The 17,267-nt window shown below is 37.3% G+C and overlaps 1 protein-coding gene across 5 annotated transcripts in view; it reads left to right on the top strand.

Moving 5' to 3' along the window:
* Positions 1-17,267, top strand: part of ATP2B1 (ATPase plasma membrane Ca2+ transporting 1) — a 58,764-nt gene that overhangs the window by 24,693 nt on the left and 16,804 nt on the right. For all 5 annotated transcript variants that reach the window (XM_059473432.1, XM_059473430.1, XM_059473429.1 and 2 more), the window contains exons 2-11: positions 1,417-1,822; positions 6,607-6,804; positions 7,629-7,883; positions 7,964-8,089; positions 8,457-8,600; positions 10,924-10,962; positions 11,306-11,467; positions 12,807-13,021; positions 14,160-14,402; positions 16,764-17,005. In XM_059473432.1, the coding sequence (XP_059329415.1) occupies positions 1,618-1,822; positions 6,607-6,804; positions 7,629-7,883; positions 7,964-8,089; positions 8,457-8,600; positions 10,924-10,962; positions 11,306-11,467; positions 12,807-13,021; positions 14,160-14,402; positions 16,764-17,005 (1,829 nt within the window). In that variant the 5' untranslated portion in view covers positions 1,417-1,617. The remainder of the gene's footprint in view (positions 1-1,416; positions 1,823-6,606; positions 6,805-7,628; positions 7,884-7,963; positions 8,090-8,456; positions 8,601-10,923; positions 10,963-11,305; positions 11,468-12,806; positions 13,022-14,159; positions 14,403-16,763; positions 17,006-17,267) is intronic.

Below are 17,267 nucleotides of genomic sequence, written 5' to 3'. Positions count from 1 at the left end.
GGAAGAGAAGAGCAGTTGCTGTGGAAGACATAGTTCTGCCAGAGATGGGTCTGTCACTTGTGGTCAGGTGGCATCAGTTCAGGGGTTTACAGTGTCAGTGGTTGCTCTCAGGGCAAACCAGGTACTGTGCCACGGTGCTTTAAATGGTAGATAGATTTAGTATAGCTGCAACTTATTATTTCCAGAGCAGAAATCTGAGTCTTTCCTGGAACCAAGACTGTAAACTTCTGGTAATTGGGTGCTTATACCTTTACTTCAACATAGGCTCAGCAGTTCAGCCAAACAGTCCTCTAACCTGGCAAGGAAGTAGCTAGAGATATTTTGCTCGCTGATGCTTTGCCTTTATATTTTTGCCTTTGCTAGGCATATGACACCTGAGGGTCTTGTTGACCTGGAAGTGTCCAAGTTGTTGTTCATCTGAGCCTGGCAGTGATGTTTTGTGGGGGAATATGTTGTTACACATGCTCATTGCACTTCATTATGCCAATAAAGCTGATTTATGTGATCAGAAGTCTGGTTTTGGCACACAGCAAATCCTCACACAGGCATGAGGAGTTTGTGCGTGCATTGCACATCTTGTGCAAGCTGTGTCTGCTGAGTGGGAATTAGATATAGAATGCCTGTGCAAGTTCAGATCCTGTGGCTAGATGATAATTTCTCAACTACAATAAATACATTGATCATCAGACAGAAGAACTGCTCTTAGTCTGCTCATCCCTTCTGCAGAAAGGGGATGTTGTGCAATTTTTCCCTCTCTTCAAAGAATTACATGGAGATACTGTGCAAGGCTTAAGTTGTGATGAAGTGGGCTGGAGCAGGGCTAAAACTGTATGGACATAAAAATTTATTAAGAGCTAGGTCTGCCTGAAGATATAATCCTACTTAGAATACAAAAGTACTTCATGTGTGGGCTAGCTGAGTGTTGAAGTTTTTAATTGAGGTTTGCACAAACCAATTAATGGGAACACAAAAAATCTTGCTCTTCCCAAACTCTGAGGTGAGTGCATCGTTGGAAAATGGGAATTTTTAACTTGAGCATGTTCTTTCCCCATGTGACATCACTTGTGGATGCTACAAGTTTCATTTCCCTGGAAACAGATTTAATTTTAGGTATTTTTAAAGGTTGCTGCTTGATGATGAACCATATGGACATTTGAAGGAAAATGCCAGTGTTAAAGGCAACAGTTGTTACAAAGTTAATGATTTAAGGAAATCCAATAATGCAAGGTTGCTTTGGGGTGGGAAATAGTCATTTTCTTCCTTGTCGCTCTTGTCTGCAGAATGCAAACTAAAAATATTATAGGAAATGAAAAAAGAAATTTGTTCTGTAACCTTAGTGCCAAGAGTAGGGACTGTCTTACAATGCATTTCAGTATAGCTGTTATGTAACTGAACGTCTATCTATTCTCTCCCTAGACTGTACATGCCTTTTGGGGAACAGAACGCACCATGGGACAACCTCAAAGATATCTCTCCAGACGGGCTCTCTTGCTTGGGTGATGTGTCTGCTCTCCTGACTGTCTTCATACCCAAAGGATTTATTTTCCTTTTGGAACTACTTTGAGTTGAAATTTTGTTCCTTGCTGGAAACTGTCTACGCTAAAGACTGCATGCATCATGGGTGACATGGCAAACAACTCGGTTGCATATAGCAGCGTAAAAAATGCTGTAAAAGAATCTAATCATGGAGATTTTGGAGTTACTCTTGCAGAGCTCCGTTCTCTTATGGAACTTCGAGCTGCAGATGCACTGCATAAAATACAGGAATGCTATGGTGATGTACATGGCATCTGTACAAAGTTGAAAACTTCACCAAATGAAGGTAAGTAAATTCTAACACTTACTGAGGAAACTCCATTTAGGAAAAGGCTTAGTAAGCAAACTGATTTCTTTAATAGAACAAAGTTTGTACACGCATTTTAGCTACCATAACAAAATATTGCTTCTTGTTCCTTTAAGACAGAAGTATTCCATGGTAATAAGTAAGCAAGAGTTTTTTTTTCAGTTGGTCAAGCTGCATGTGAGATGTTATATTAATGAAGTTCCACTTGGAACAAAGTTCATTGATGTAGACATCCACATATGAAACAGCAATGCAACATAGCAGTGTTCAACTCACTGTGAAAGCACCAGTTTTCTGAATAGTTCATATGACCTATAGTTCCTAATTCAGATCACGCTGTTGTAGAGCCTAGGGTTTTAATATTCTAATGCAGGGCTTATTAATGCTTCTGTGTGGCTGCCTAGTTCTTGGATTTGCTAATGCAGCAATTTTTAAAACTGATTATGTGTTTGTGGTCTATTGGATCCTTAATAGTAAGATCTAGTTTTTAAATCTGCAGTATTTCCGTAGTATCAGAATTCTGTAGATTTCATTTGAACTGTCCAAAATAACTATCAATATAACTTGAAGCATTGATGTTTACTCTTAGTGGAAGGTTTTCAAAGTGATTACACAGTCTTATTCCCTAGAAATAAGCATCTCTGATGGAGTCTTTACCATGTTTCACTTAGTGGCATTCTGTAAAATGTGGCTACACCATGCTTTTACTATCTAGAGTTATTACTCTGAGATAGACTGTACAAATGTGAAGAAATAAGTAAATAAATTTATTAAGTCTCCTTCTTGAGAACTTTCTAGAAGGCTTTCTTCCCATATCAATAAAAACTATTAAGTGTATTTGTGAAAGATGGAAATCATACTGCATAAGGTACTGTAATATCTACATACTGTAGTACTTGCAGTAAACTGTACTTAAATCAAAATATGTCAAAACATCAACTGAAACTTACTGTGAATTCCTGCTGTTGAGAGTAATTGAAAATTACCAAAATCAAGATTTTGGCAAATTGTAGTGTCTCTGCATTTAAAGACTCACTTAGATTTTAACCAATGTGGTGTCACGTTGGTAGCAGCAAAATACCTGCTGTCTTAATCCTGGAGAGCCGTTGCTTTCTGTTCTTCAGAAATGCTATGGAAAGATTTACCTTCTTGGACCAAGAGCAGCCTACTAATGCCGTAAGGTACCTCTGGGTACATCTGCATTTAGCATGTTTTGGCTTGATCCACTTTTGAAGCCAGATTTCAGCCTCCTGAAATCATCAGTAGATGAATTTGGTTCCTCTTACCAAACTGAAACTGTTCAGCCAGCTGACATGGCTGAACTACCGGTGAATGGGAGTAGACCAGTTTCAGGATGAAGAAGTTTGTAAAACACGAGGAGCACAAACTTCTGTTCCTTGGCAGTCTTGAAGTACAGTGCATGTGTGTGAAGCACTGTAGTGTATAAGCAGTGTAGCACACCTCAGGAGCAGCAGGCTCTCATCACCCTCTTGACCTGCTGCATAGTATTGGAAGGCAGTTTCCTTTCTCTGTGAAAAGGGATATGGTTTTCTGCAACTGGGAATTGAACTGAGAGTTGAATTCTGTTGCACAGTGATCTGCAAGGCTAAAGGTCCATTGTTACTCCAAGCTAGGTGGAAATACAATTTTACATAGCCACGAGGCACTAAGCACCAAAATACCTTGTGTACTGCAGTGTTCACTTTGTCTCTTAATGTAACAAACATGCAGGTTATTAAACATGTCACATGTCAGCGAACTAAAACTCAAGGGTTGGATGCCCTTTCCTGCAGATTGATTGTGCTGTACTGAGGGCTGTATCAAGGCCTTTCACTTTCAAAAGGATTTGACATTTAGATGTACACTGCAATCAGTGTACAGTCACTGACTTAATAAAAGGGTGCCATCCTTTTTAAAGTGTGAGAGAAGCTCATAAACACACCAAAGACTCAGCAGTTGAACATGTTAACAGGCTCAGAAAAGGTTAATTGAGTTAGAACAGCATCCAACAGAGGTGTCGTTTTGACTCTAAACGACAACATGAAATTTTAGAGAATCAGCCACCCTGCCAGGTAACCTGCTATAAACTTTCTGGAGGCAGTACTGGAGAGCTCTTGTAAAGGTAGAACTAGGTCGCTGCTTTTGTCAAATTCTAACCGTAGGTGTAGAAAGGGAGACAATACTAACAGAAAAAAGTCTAGGGAAGATCTTACAGAAAACTGTTACCTGTTACACTAATACTGGCTCTCTTAAACCTCCTGTGTATACCTGCAAAACCCTAGGACACTTTTTCCTATCAGATGCTTTCTCTATGACATGACACTCTTACCACTATGTAATTGCCAGGGGCTTCACAGGAAAAGTACAGGTAGTTCTGACATGGTACACACTGGATGAGTCCAGCTTGTTCTGTTTCTTGCTGTGAAGTTGTTGACAATGTAAGACAACATCTATTTTCAGGCAGAATTTGGATCAAACTTATCTGATTTGAAATTAGAAATTCGAACAATCCTTTACCAGTATTACTTAAAAAAAGGACACTGAGCAGACTTTACTGCTTACATATACGCAAATGTGCAAAATGAATGTTTGACCTATCTTTAGTAGCAAAAGTCTGTCTAATATTCTGGACAGATATAGATATTTCTACTAAAATTTGAATATGAAGCATTAACTAGTCCCTTGGCTAATATTTTTCAAACTTAACCCCAAATAACATAAATTGCCCTTGTTAGGACACATAATTAAGAATACAATGGCAGTAGTTTTGATCTCAGGACTGTAGGTTGTGAACTGCGAAATTACCACCTGTCTGGTAAATGTAGCAAGTTCAGTAATGATGCATGGTGTATTATAGTGTATACTAAAAATACAAATGCTTTTTATCTTTGCTAGGCTTATTTACTAATCTTCACTAAGTGGTTCTGATAGTAGCTTGACTTTATATAGCCTCATTTGGAACCACTTTTCATTTTTCAAGGACCTTTGTTGTATACTTCTGATGTTCTGCACTGTGGTACCCTGGAAAGGGAGGAAGAGGGTGATGTTGCTAATATTATGTAAATAAATTTCCAAACTCTGCCCATGTTAAAGGAATAGAGAAGTAGTATCTTCTGCAAAATAGCAATATGGCCCAGTGTTTTGGAATGCCCACACTGTCCTGAGTTTCTGTAGATCCTGTAATGTATAGCTTGATTTTGAAAATAGTCTTGCAGTGCTCTTTGAGTTGAAGTGAAAGTAAGCACCTTAAAGCTTGAGCTGCAAGAAATGTAAGGTTATGGCTAATGAGTACAATTTCTCCTTTCTATTAAACCTTCAAATACATGAATTCAGAGTGAATTGAAGACTGTTAGAATAAATATAATATATCATATACACAGAGTATGTTTAATTAATTTCTCTTTTGAAGAGATCTGCATATAGTTTGCTTTTCAGTTAAGTGGTTCCATAGCAGTTGTTAGCACTCAGAATTGAGCTTTGCAGTTCAGTAACCTTTTCAAAGTGTCTTGAAATATGTGATGATTCTCAGAAATGTCTGTTAGAGATGTTAAAAACCCCCCTTATTGTGAAAGCCAGCTGCAGTGGCTGCTGTTCTTATTTATTACCTAGCATGTTTGCAATGCATTTATCACTAAGCAGCTGGGTTAGCTACTAAAAAATTCCTACTAAGAAAATAATTGTCTTTGAGCTGGTGCTAATCATAACCTTGGGGTCAATATGATTGAAGTACCCAGACCTTTGCTCTGAAGTTTAGCAATTTTGTTTTGAAAAATGAGCTTAATTCTGAATGGTGGGTTAGTCAGCTTGAAATTTTTAGAGGAGTAACCAGGAGATGCGCTCACAGAAGACCTTGAGTGCATGACCTTGCACTGAAAATACTTGGTATACCTTTATTTTTAAGATCTTGGCAAGCTCGTGAAACATGCTGTAGCTTTCATGTAGGCCCCTCACTCTTGTCTGCTAGTGTCCCTTAAGGATGGTACTAGAATTGAGACAGAGGAGGACTAAAATATGCCATGTAAGAAAGAAGATGGGTACAAAACTGAGGTGACAGACCCAGCGTAGTGCTAAACATGGGCTCTCTGTGTGAGAGGAGATAGAAAGTGAAGCTTCAGAAGAACAAATAACTACCACCATTCCAGGTGGAAGCAGCATCATAAAAGTGATTGCATCTTTTCACATGGTGCCTGCAGAGAGCTTCAACCATTTAAAATAGTATTTTATATAATAATTATTATGGAAATAAAATAATTATAATAGTTACCTTTTTAATTATAATAAACATCTCATTATAAATGTTACGTTACTTTTAGGATCCTAGGATGTTGTGTCTGAATACAGAATCCCTACACTGGGAACCAGAGCTGCCTTCACGGGCTGTGGTCTTGCTAAAGCTTTATGGTGCTACTCAGTCTCAATAGTAGTAACTCTACTAATGAGCTTGTCTTGCAAACTTGTTTACTTTGAACAAAGGTATGTCTGTTATTATTACTCCGTTCCTATGTCATATTAAGTGACATATTAAGAAGGTAGACCATCAGCTTTATTTTGGCAAGGTGAGAATTGTGAAATATAGCTGGCTTTCTATAGTGACTCTGATTTAATGGTATTACTTCCATAATTATGTTTGAGATGTGGCTTTTTTGGTTTTGTTACTGAAATGTGGAGTGGGACTTGATTCCATGAGTGGGAAACTTCAGTCACTTCTAATGTGAGGGTGAAATGTGTGTAAGTATCACTAACTTTGTCTTATTGTTAAATAGGTTTAAGTGGAAATCCAGCAGATATAGAAAGGAGAGAAGCAGTTTTTGGGAAGAACTTTATACCTCCTAAAAAGCCAAAAACATTTCTTCAGTTAGTATGGGAAGCACTACAGGACGTTACACTAATTATATTAGAAATTGCAGCCGTAGTATCCTTGGGCCTTTCTTTTTACCAGCCTCCAGGAGGAAATGAATCATGTAAGTAAACTTCTTGAAAAGTAGGTATCTACTATTATTATACTACTGACTTTTCTGGTTCAACATGCCTGTACTGTAAATCTGATGGGAGACAGTAAGTCAGTGGAAAAGCAGCTTATTGTTCCTTATTGAGAGCACATTGCTAAAAGTCTAGCTTGCCTTAAAAGGGCAACATGAGATTTCCTTGGTCATGATCTGGTGTTATTCTGACCAAAGGTAAATTGCAAGCAGCAGGAACAAGAAATTGTTTGAAATTCAGTCTCTGTGCGAGTGGGGTTTTTTTTAGCTTTGCCTCAAATATTTAAGCAGTTTGATTTGCAGTCATGGGCTTTCTTTAAGGAGTCAGCAAGTCTAAAATTTTCTTTAATTTGTGATACGACCCTGGTAACTTTATAATTTAAGAAATGAGGCTATATTTATACTTCTGAACAGAAAATAAAGGGATTGTGACTTCATTTAACTGAATTTTTGCTGTGATATCTGGTTTGTTTAGACAAATGTAAAGTTGGATATGTTGACAAAGCAGAATGTTGTTTACCAGTCTGGCATTCTTATGCCATCATTTAACAAAATAAGGGCAGGAAACTTTCTCTATGTAGACTTCTCTTGTGTTCAGATAAGTAACGTGGTTTAACTTCCTCAAGTTGCTCTAGCTTTTGGGTTCTTTATCTTCTTTGTGTATTACCCTTATGGAAATACAGGTGAAATTGCTAAGAAGGCTAGCATGGAAAATATTTACCAGCTGTAAGTTTTTTGTTTTCCAAAGCTTTCTTTGTTGAAATATCTTTGTGAACTTTCTTAAATCTAAAACCTGTTTTCTGCAGTATGTGGATCAGTAAATGTTGGTGAAGAAGAGGAGGAATCTGAAGCAGGTTGGATTGAAGGAGCAGCAATCCTCCTCTCTGTAGTTTGTGTGGTATTAGTAACAGCTTTCAATGACTGGAGTAAAGAGAAACAATTTCGGGGATTGCAGAGCCGTATTGAACAAGAACAGAAATTCACAGTCATCAGAGGTGGCCAAGTCATCCAAATACCAGTAGCTGACATAATTGTTGGAGATATTGCACAAGTGAAATATGGTAAACATATTTTTAAAGTTGAACTTTCTTTTATTTTTAAAAAAGGAACTGCAGTCAACAAACCCAGTGATCTCTCGTAGGTGACCTTTTACCGGCTGATGGTGTACTCATCCAAGGAAATGACCTCAAAATTGACGAAAGCTCGCTGACTGGGGAATCTGATCATGTTAAGAAATCTCTGGACAGAGATCCTATGCTGCTGTCAGGTGTGTAGCATTTGACAATTTTTGAATAAAGTAGGTTGTTTCTGCGGTATGGTGGTTATTTAAAATTTTGTGGTTAAAACTAGCAAATTGGTTTTTTATCCAGGTTGTCTCCCTGAACTATCCCAAACCAGTCCACAAAGTACAGAACTTTTTTGGAGCAATCAGACCAATAAAACTGACAAACATTTTGTGTAGTTGCTTATGGGTTTACTTTCCAGATATCTTTAGCAGCTAAAGCTTTAGGGGAGGCCAGTGGTACATATACACAGCTCAGAGTTTTGTCAAAGTCAGGGTTGAAAGCTAATTTCCTCAAAGTACTTGTGTGCCCTGCTCACATCTCAATGGAAATCCTGATTCAATCTTTCAGGTACACATGTGATGGAAGGCTCTGGAAGAATGGTGGTTACTGCTGTAGGTGTGAACTCTCAGACTGGAATCATCTTTACTTTACTTGGGGCTGGAGGAGATGAAGAGGAGAAGGAGAAGGAAAAAGAAAAGAAGGAAAAGAAAAGTAGGCATAGTAATCATAAAATGCCTTGGTGGGGGAGTGGGGATGGTGGTGAACTTTTGAATATTACTGGATAAAAACATGTCATCCAAAGCCAGAAAGCTTTTAAAAATCTCATACCTTCTGTAGGTTTCACAGGAAAAACACCTTGGGTCCAGTGACCTGAGAGTGCACCACTGCTACTAAATATTGTCACATGGAATTTAGTTAAACTTCAGATCCCATTGATCAGTCAGAGTCTGGGAAGTTTGCAATTGCTAACCAGCCATACATAACATGTATAAATAGTGAAACTCTCATCTTGTGTAACTTCAAGATGCATTGATGTCTAATAGCAAATACTTGTTTATGGAAAACAAGTTATTATGAAGTTCAAGCTCATAAGTATCTAGTCATACTTATAAGTGATCTTTTTATCAGAGGGATACAAGACAATAATGGAAAATTCACACAGAAATGTGTTTAAGATTCTCAGAGACTTTCAAACTCAATAGGCAATTGCTAAAATGTGTGCTCTGTGCAGGAATTGAGATTGAAGTTTTTTTTGTCTTGTCGTAACCCACAAATACTTTACGATTCTTACCCTTCTTGAAACTTGAAAAAAAACTAGTGAGTTCCTTTACAAGTTAGAAAAATTATTACAAGAAGAATTGAAAGTTCTAAGTTAGCTTCAAGCTCAAGCATGACAGCAAAAAGTAAAAGCTGACCTGCAACACTTGCAGTCATTAGTGTGAAGCAGTTGCCATCGTGTGCCTTCCCCTTACAGAGGAAGGAGAAGGAAACAAATAACAGTACCAGCTGCTACAGGAGATATGGAGTGGATTATAGCTTTTATTAATATTCTGCCAGTGTTTATTATTCTAAAAGCAGAAGCCTCTTGACAAGCAGTGTTTTGGTGTATCCTGGGACCCAAACACTAGTGGGGTTTTTTTGTCTCCCAAGATAGATAGGTTCCTCCTTCCCTTAAGTTAGGTGCCTAATAAGATTCTCCTTGATAAAATTCAGGTTAAACTAAATTAACTTCTCTGTGAATGTTAAGGAGATTAAAGGGACTATATTTAGCTGGCTGTGTATGGCACAGTTCAGAGTGAAAGCAAATGTATGTACAAGCAGTTGCAAGTAATTCAAATATAGAACTTCGCTCCTGAAAGAGGAAGAGAGGAACCAGGGAAGAAGAGGTACAAAGTCAGGAAACAATGATGAATTCTTAAGAAGTCTGAGGTGGCATCTTCCAGAGAAAGTGAACATGCCTTTATTTTTTTCCTGTTAAGCTGTTGTGAGAACGCTGGGAGAAATCTTATGTGTAGAAATCAGAGTGTGTCTACAATAATTGTGTAGTGGAGATATTAAATGTCATGCCAGACAGGCTGGTTGATAATTTGATTTTCTTCTACTTGAGTATTCTTGTAAATTTTGGTCTACATAACCTAAGGCCAAAGACTTGGTGAATTACCAGTAATTCTGAAAATGTTTGGGTTTTGTTCTAAATTGCTCAATTTTGTGCTTTCATTTCAGTTTATCACAAACAGTAATTATAACCCTTGCTTTCTCTACTTAGAAATAAAGCTTGTCACTTTCTAAGCTCCCCCAAAACAACACATGATGTGTTAGTCGTCCAACCTTTAATATTTCACTTGTTAAATTCTTTCATTATTTCGCTGCCCTTCTTTATGATCTCTTGTTGAGCCCCATTTCTGAACACAGGTAGGAGTGATATTTTATTATGAACTTGAGCTGTTCTCACCGTCATGTTTGGTACATTGCCTGCAGATTTATGGTTATGTTTGTGTAAATAGTAATCCAGTGCTGTACCTCCACTAAGCTTTGCTATGGATTTATGAATATTTTATACCACAGTAGCTTCTGCAATGTTGTACAAAAGCACTGATTCTCAAAGTGAGACCCTGCAGTTTATTTACAGATGTAGTCAGATTCTGGTGGCAAGTATTGGAAGAATACAGCAAGATGGAGGCCACCAGAATCACTGAATTGTCATAAATATCTTTCCTAGAAAAACACATCAGGATGCGTTTTGTGAAGACATCCTAACATCTTCCTCACAAGCCATAAGTGTCAATATCAGTAATTTGTGCAAACTTAACAATGTGCAAACTTAACCATGGCAGATGAACACTGCAGCAGTCTTGTATGTGAAAAGTAAAGTCCAAAAAGTGCCATGAGCTGTTTCTGTAAACTGACTTACATGTTTTACTTTTTTTTTTTAATGCAGTTTCTTTTTTAGCAGAGTAATGTAGTTATATAAAAACATAAAATAATGAATTCTGCACAGCCAGCCTAAAACACAACTTGTTTCCCTCTCTGACAGGTAAAAAGCAAGATGGAGCTGTTGAAAACCGTAACAAAGGTAAATGCAGGTTCTCTGATTCTTTCTTGCAATCTCTGTTTTCTAAGAGTGTAGATGAATACAGACTTCCCTATAAAATGCATATTGAATACTTATATCCAAAGTGTTTATGGTAAGGATGGCATAAGTGAATCTGCCCAAAACAAATGTTTCGCTGAACCTGGTATTCTATCAGCTGTACACAATACACTTATTTAAACATTCATGTGTAGTGTGGCCTCTCTGGATACAAGATAATTCTCAGTGCTCGTGTATTTAGTGGACCTGGGCATTAAGCTTTTTAGGTATCCTTGATTTGAGAGACTCACTAATGACTAAACTTTTTTTTCATCTTAACTTCTAGCTAAAGCTCAGGATGGTGCAGCCATGGAAATGCAGCCACTGAAAAGTGAGGATGGTGGAGATGGAGATGAGAAAGACAAGAAGAAAGCAAACTTGCCAAAGAAGGAGAAGTCAGTTCTCCAAGGCAAACTCACAAAGCTTGCAGTTCAGATTGGCAAAGCAGGTACAATGTCTCAGTACTCTCCTTATGTTGATGTCATGTTAAAAAAAGTTGGAACATGCATAGTTTGTGAGGAGATAAAATAATCAAACCACTCAAGGCTGGCTACTTAAGTGCAAAATTCTAATGCATGTAGGTATGCTGCTGTGCCTGAGTAGGCCAATGGCCTCTCAGGCTCTGTCATGTGGATGGCTTTTATTTTTCCTTAGTTTAAATAGAGTCAGGCTTTCAAGTGCCAGCTTCTAGGAGGGAAAATTCCAGCTTCATAACATTGGACAACTGTTATGAAAGATCTTTTTAGGTTAGATACAGCATTTAGCAATGTACCAAGAGAACTGTAAGTTGAGTGAAGCCTGGAAAATGTGCTACAGTCAACGAGATTCTCTAGTACTTTCAGGGGCTTAGAATTTTCCACTTAACATATGCCTTGTTAATACATATGCCTTACTGACTTCCTACTTATCTATCAGCTTATATTCAGCTGCCTTGTCAAAATCTTTTGTAGATTTTCTGCTTGAAAGTAGGCTAAAACAACAGTGACGTTCAGTATAAAATTTAGGCTATGTTATCTAGTCTATAGTGGTTTAATTCAAATATTTCAGGATATTCCATGTAGAATTGTTGAAAGGTTTAGGCTCGAAGGAATTTCAAGACTTCTAGCCCAGCTCATCATGGCTCAAGAAGGGCTGACTTTAGCATCTGGGTCATTAGACACTTACAGCTTGAAATGGAGCAATGAAACTTTTAGCTGTAGCACTCTGCAGTTGTGTATGGTGATATTAATTTTTTAGTGAGATAAACAAATTCCATTATATGTGTACTGTAAACTACTGTCCTCATCAAAGATTTTTTTTCATATCTTCCAAGAGGTGTTGTGTTCCTTTATGTACCTTTTGACCCATTGTAGTTCCCCACACAGCCTTAATACTCATCTACTTCATGCATGGATTTGCCTGTCCTCCTGCTTCGAGACTGCACTGAAGCACTCTACTGAATCAGTCAGCATAAAATTGGTGAAGGCCTGCTGAATTTTTTCACTTCTTGTTCTGCTTAGTCAATTGACTTTACATATTGGTCTGTCCTGTTACTAATTAGCTCCATGCTTTTCAATTAAATTGGAGAAAAAAAGATTTCTAGGTACTTCTAGGTGAAATGCATGAGGAAATACTGCATTGGAAGCGGGAACACCTCTGAGAACTGCCTCCACGTTTTGACTTGCCTGTTTGAAACCTTAGTTCTAATCCAGCTTGTATAAGGGCAGAAGTATTTGCATGTATCTACAGTCTGTATTGCCAAATATGTGAGATAATTTCTTAAAACTGTTTATTCTCTTTTTAACAAGGTTTGTTGATGTCTGCAATCACAGTCATTATCCTTGTGTTATATTTTGTAATTGATACCTTCTGGGTTCAGAAGAGACCTTGGCTTGCTGAATGTACCCCAATTTATATTCAATATTTTGTGAAGTTCTTCATTATTGGAGTTACAGTCTTGGTGGTGGCAGTACCAGAAGGTCTTCCACTTGCAGTCACTATATCTCTGGCTTACTCTGTTAAGGTAAGTAGGTAGAGGGCAAATAGATTTTTTTAAGGTAGGTGGGCATATTCATCAGCTGTTAAATATGTATATATACATATGTTAGACTGGGAAGAAGCTTTTCTTGTTTTCTGAACTGCATGAGAATTCTCCTGCAATACTTTTCTTCATCTCTGAATGAATACACACTGACAAGACCAGTAAGCATTGCCAGCCTGTTGTCACCAGCTAAAGATAAATTGATTCAGTATGTAGCATTGTAGCATTTGCTTATAATAAACAGATGTCTTAGAGTTTTCTGTAAATGTGAACTTCTACCTAGCTGATGTGTTAAACAATTGCTATGAAAGTTTCTAGATTGATTTTTTTTGAAGACTAAATAGTGTAAAGCATTTTTTTTCTGCTTACTATACCGCATGTTTTTTAACTTAATTCTTTGTGTTCTTAATTTTCTTACTGCATCAGCATGCTGAGACTGATTATTTATCTAAAATCGAATTGTAAAGATGATGGGTGCTTAGGCTGTGTTCTAAATTCATAACTTGCAGCACTTAGTAGTAGTGGCCTTATTGTATAATTTGAAATTCATCTGCTTAGAGGTGAAAACCCTTAAAGGCTGTTAAGGAAAGAATTTAAAGTGATATTTAATCTAGGAAACTCATGTAGCCCTCACTATTTTAGTTAAAACATGAGGTTCCACTTTGATTATAAGTCTGAATCCAGGATCTTTGAAATACAAATTATCTGATCTTCAGATATATCAAATAAGCTGCATTAGACTTTTCTTGTAAGCAGAAACATTTTTTAATTGTTGTATCTGGTAAAGTTCAAACTTTACCTCTTCTCAATTTCTAAATATTGTTATAAACTGTTTTCTCCCAACAATCTGAATAGTATCAATAGTTAGTGTGACATGCAGGTACAGGAGATTAAGATTGTATTTATGTACCTTGTTCAAAATGAAGTTTACTGTGACATAATGGACTTGGGGAAATCTATACAGAAAGAGGCAGCTGCAAGTTCTTCCTCTGAAATATGCCAGATGACTTAATGTCTGAGTGTTTTCTGAAAGTGCTGTGTAAGGCTGGATCCCATAAATGAGAATTTCTAAAGTCAAGTAATGGTCATGGATTGCTGTTAACTGCTTTTATTTCCTTAGAAAATGATGAAAGATAATAACTTGGTGAGACATCTGGATGCATGTGAAACTATGGGCAATGCCACAGCCATTTGCTCAGATAAAACGGGAACATTGACTATGAACAGAATGACAGTGGTCCAAGCCTACATCAATGAAAAACATTATAAAAAAATTCCAGAACCAGAAGCTATTCCAGAGAAAACTATGGCTTATCTTGTGACAGGAATTTCTGTTAATTGTGCTTATACTTCCAAAATACTGGTAAGTGGATTTCTTAATTCCAATCAAGATAACTGAGTAATTTCCTCAAAAGATGCCAATTGTCTGATGGCCAGAGGCAGTTTCAGTGTAAATGTGTGGCATAATATAGGGTAGGGTATTCTGTACCTGCTGTAAACTGCTCAACCATTCATTTGAAATTTAATGGAAAAAATAGCTTATTTCAGTTAGAACTGATAATTCAAAGATAACATCTTAAGATAATTTCCTTTCAAGTTCACAGTTGTTTGTTTTTATAAGTGGGGCTGTTTACGCCACTTGAAGAGTGTCTTGCCTGGATTTGAGCACTACTTGAAAATAAATATTAAACAATTAATATTTAAGAGTCGTACATTACTACATAAAATATAATGAAAAAATGTAACTACAGGTAAGGATTTTGATGGATTTTTATTCCAGATGCTGCTGTATAAGTTCGTAAGCTTTAGAAGTGTAACATATTTGCCAAAATCTTATTTGAAACTTGCAAAATGTTTTGAAATTAAAGACTAATTGACTGTTACACATTTTACATAGTGGATTATTTTAACATTTTATATGCATTATTTTCTAAAACTCTAAACATAGCTTCCTTACTGTAGTTATTCCAACATGTCGAATACTTTACATTCTTCAGGCAGTAAAAATAATAAGTAAAATTTAGTAAATGCATTTCAAGATTTTGCAGAAGCCTCCCCTATGGATGCTTTGTACACAAATAGCAGTGAAAACTCAGTTCAAAAGCTACTTATCGACCAATAAAAATGGTATGTCTGCAAGAATTTCCACAATAGCAGTACTTGAGGCAGTACATAAAGTATGACAGCACCGATTTCTCTAAAACAAGATGGAAATTCTATAATGAGTTACAGCACATGAGGAGTTTCACAGTGTTTTCTAAAGCTCTTTCTATACCAAGAACAAGGTAGCTATTTGTAAACTGACCTAGTCCCTTATTACTACAATTTTAACTGAATTACATCCACTGTGGTAGAGTTAGGCTGCTTTGCAGAATCACAGAGGGCTGAAAGGGACCTCTTGAGAGAACCTCTGATCCGCTCCTCCTGATCAAAGTGAAGTCAGCTAGAGCACACTGCTCAGGGCACTCACTCAGGGTTTAACAATCTCAAAGGATGGAGACTTTGCAACCTTTTGGGCAGCCTGATCAAGTATATTATCACCCTTAGAGTAAAAGGTGTTTCCTTATCTTGAAATGGAGTTTAAAAATCTTCGGTTTGTATCCATTGCCTGTTCTTTCACTGGGCATCACTAGGAAGGTCTGGCTAGACAGTCCTTAGCATTGTTCCAGCCATGTGCCTTATTCAGGCATTCAATGCACACCGAAAAATTTCTCTCCCTGAGTGTTGTCTTGTCCTGACTGAACACCCTTTCAGCTCATCCTCATATATGTATTATCTCTGTAATATCTTTGTGTGCCATGGATGCACTTACTCCTGGATGTTGATACCTCTCATACTAGGGCACCCAGAACTAGATGTCTTAAACTGCACATTAAAGTGAATGTTTTCAAAGTGTGAGTATTCAGTGTAGCCAAATCCAAAATCTTGCAGCTCTGAACAATGAAAATGGACCACTGACTTATGATTAATGTAGTTCAGCTCTAGCCACCTGAGACATGTCAGATGAAGTAAGTGCTTCTCCATGTTTTGCTTCAAAAATGCTGTGGTGTTATGCATATACAAACTCAAATATTTTGAGATAAATACTTCTTTACTTATAGGACTAGCATGTGCAGAACCCGCATTGCTGAGATAAGAAACTTTTTCTGGTATTAAAGGATTGGAAACTTGTTTCTGAACTCTTTCCAGTTAAATAGGCCATGGCCTGGAAAACAGAACTTGTAGTGAGACTTAAGAAGCTTAAAGACTTAGTTTGTTCAGAAGAAGGCTAACAGGTGATGTGGTCATAGTCTAAGTCATTGAAGAATTATTACAGGGGAGAATACTTTAATGTAGCAGAAATAATTCCATTTAGCTTGCTGAAGTCAGTATATGTGAACTTATCTGTACTTTTAAAATCCAAAACAATTGTTCAGGGTCTATACTCAATTGATCAGATAAATATTTAAAGTAATGGAAAATGTCCTTTAGAAAGGTCATGCTGGGATTGATACAAACTTAATTGGTGATTTCTGAAGAATTGAAAGATCCTAAATAGGTACAGAAGTTACTTTTAAAAAGCAGCATATGACTTTAGATTATGACTCATAGGAATTTATTAAGTAATTACTGAAAAAGAAAACCTCCCCATCCCAGAACTAAGCTTGTCCTTCCTTGTGTTTTAAGTGCTGTGCTTCAGTGGTTTATAAGTTAACCTAATCAGTGGTGGTTCTTGTTCTTGCAGCCTCCTGAAAAGGAAGGTGGCCTACCACGTCATGTTGGAAATAAAACTGAATGTGCCTTGCTGGGATTACTCTTGGATTTAAAACGTGATTATCAGGATGTAAGGAATGAGATACCAGAAGAGGATTTGTACAAAGTGTACACCTTCAATTCTGTTAGAAAATCGATGAGTACCGTGTTGAAAAACTCTGATGGCAGTTTCCGGATATTCAGTAAAGGTGCCTCTGAGATAGTTCTTAAAAAGTAAGAACAACTATTACTGTGATTCAGCACTTAACTTTTGCTTTATGTTGTGATAGGTGGAGAGACTGACATGCTAAACAACATAGTCCGTGGAATACTTGTCTCTCCAGTCACAGATAAGGGCAGCATTCCTGTACCCTTGTGACTACAGCTTCACAGCCTGTCTCCTCCTGTTCTCCTGTTGTTTGACTTTCTGCAGTAAGATGGGCCATTAGCATGTTTATTACTTTACTTCAAACACCCCAGCCCTACCCCTCAAAAC

The sequence above is a fragment of the Ammospiza nelsoni genome, chromosome 5 (genome assembly GCF_027579445.1).
Source record: "Ammospiza nelsoni isolate bAmmNel1 chromosome 5, bAmmNel1.pri, whole genome shotgun sequence".
Classification (NCBI taxonomy): domain Eukaryota; kingdom Metazoa; phylum Chordata; class Aves; order Passeriformes; family Passerellidae; genus Ammospiza; species Ammospiza nelsoni.
This window is presented reverse-complemented; position numbering and strand designations above follow the sequence as displayed.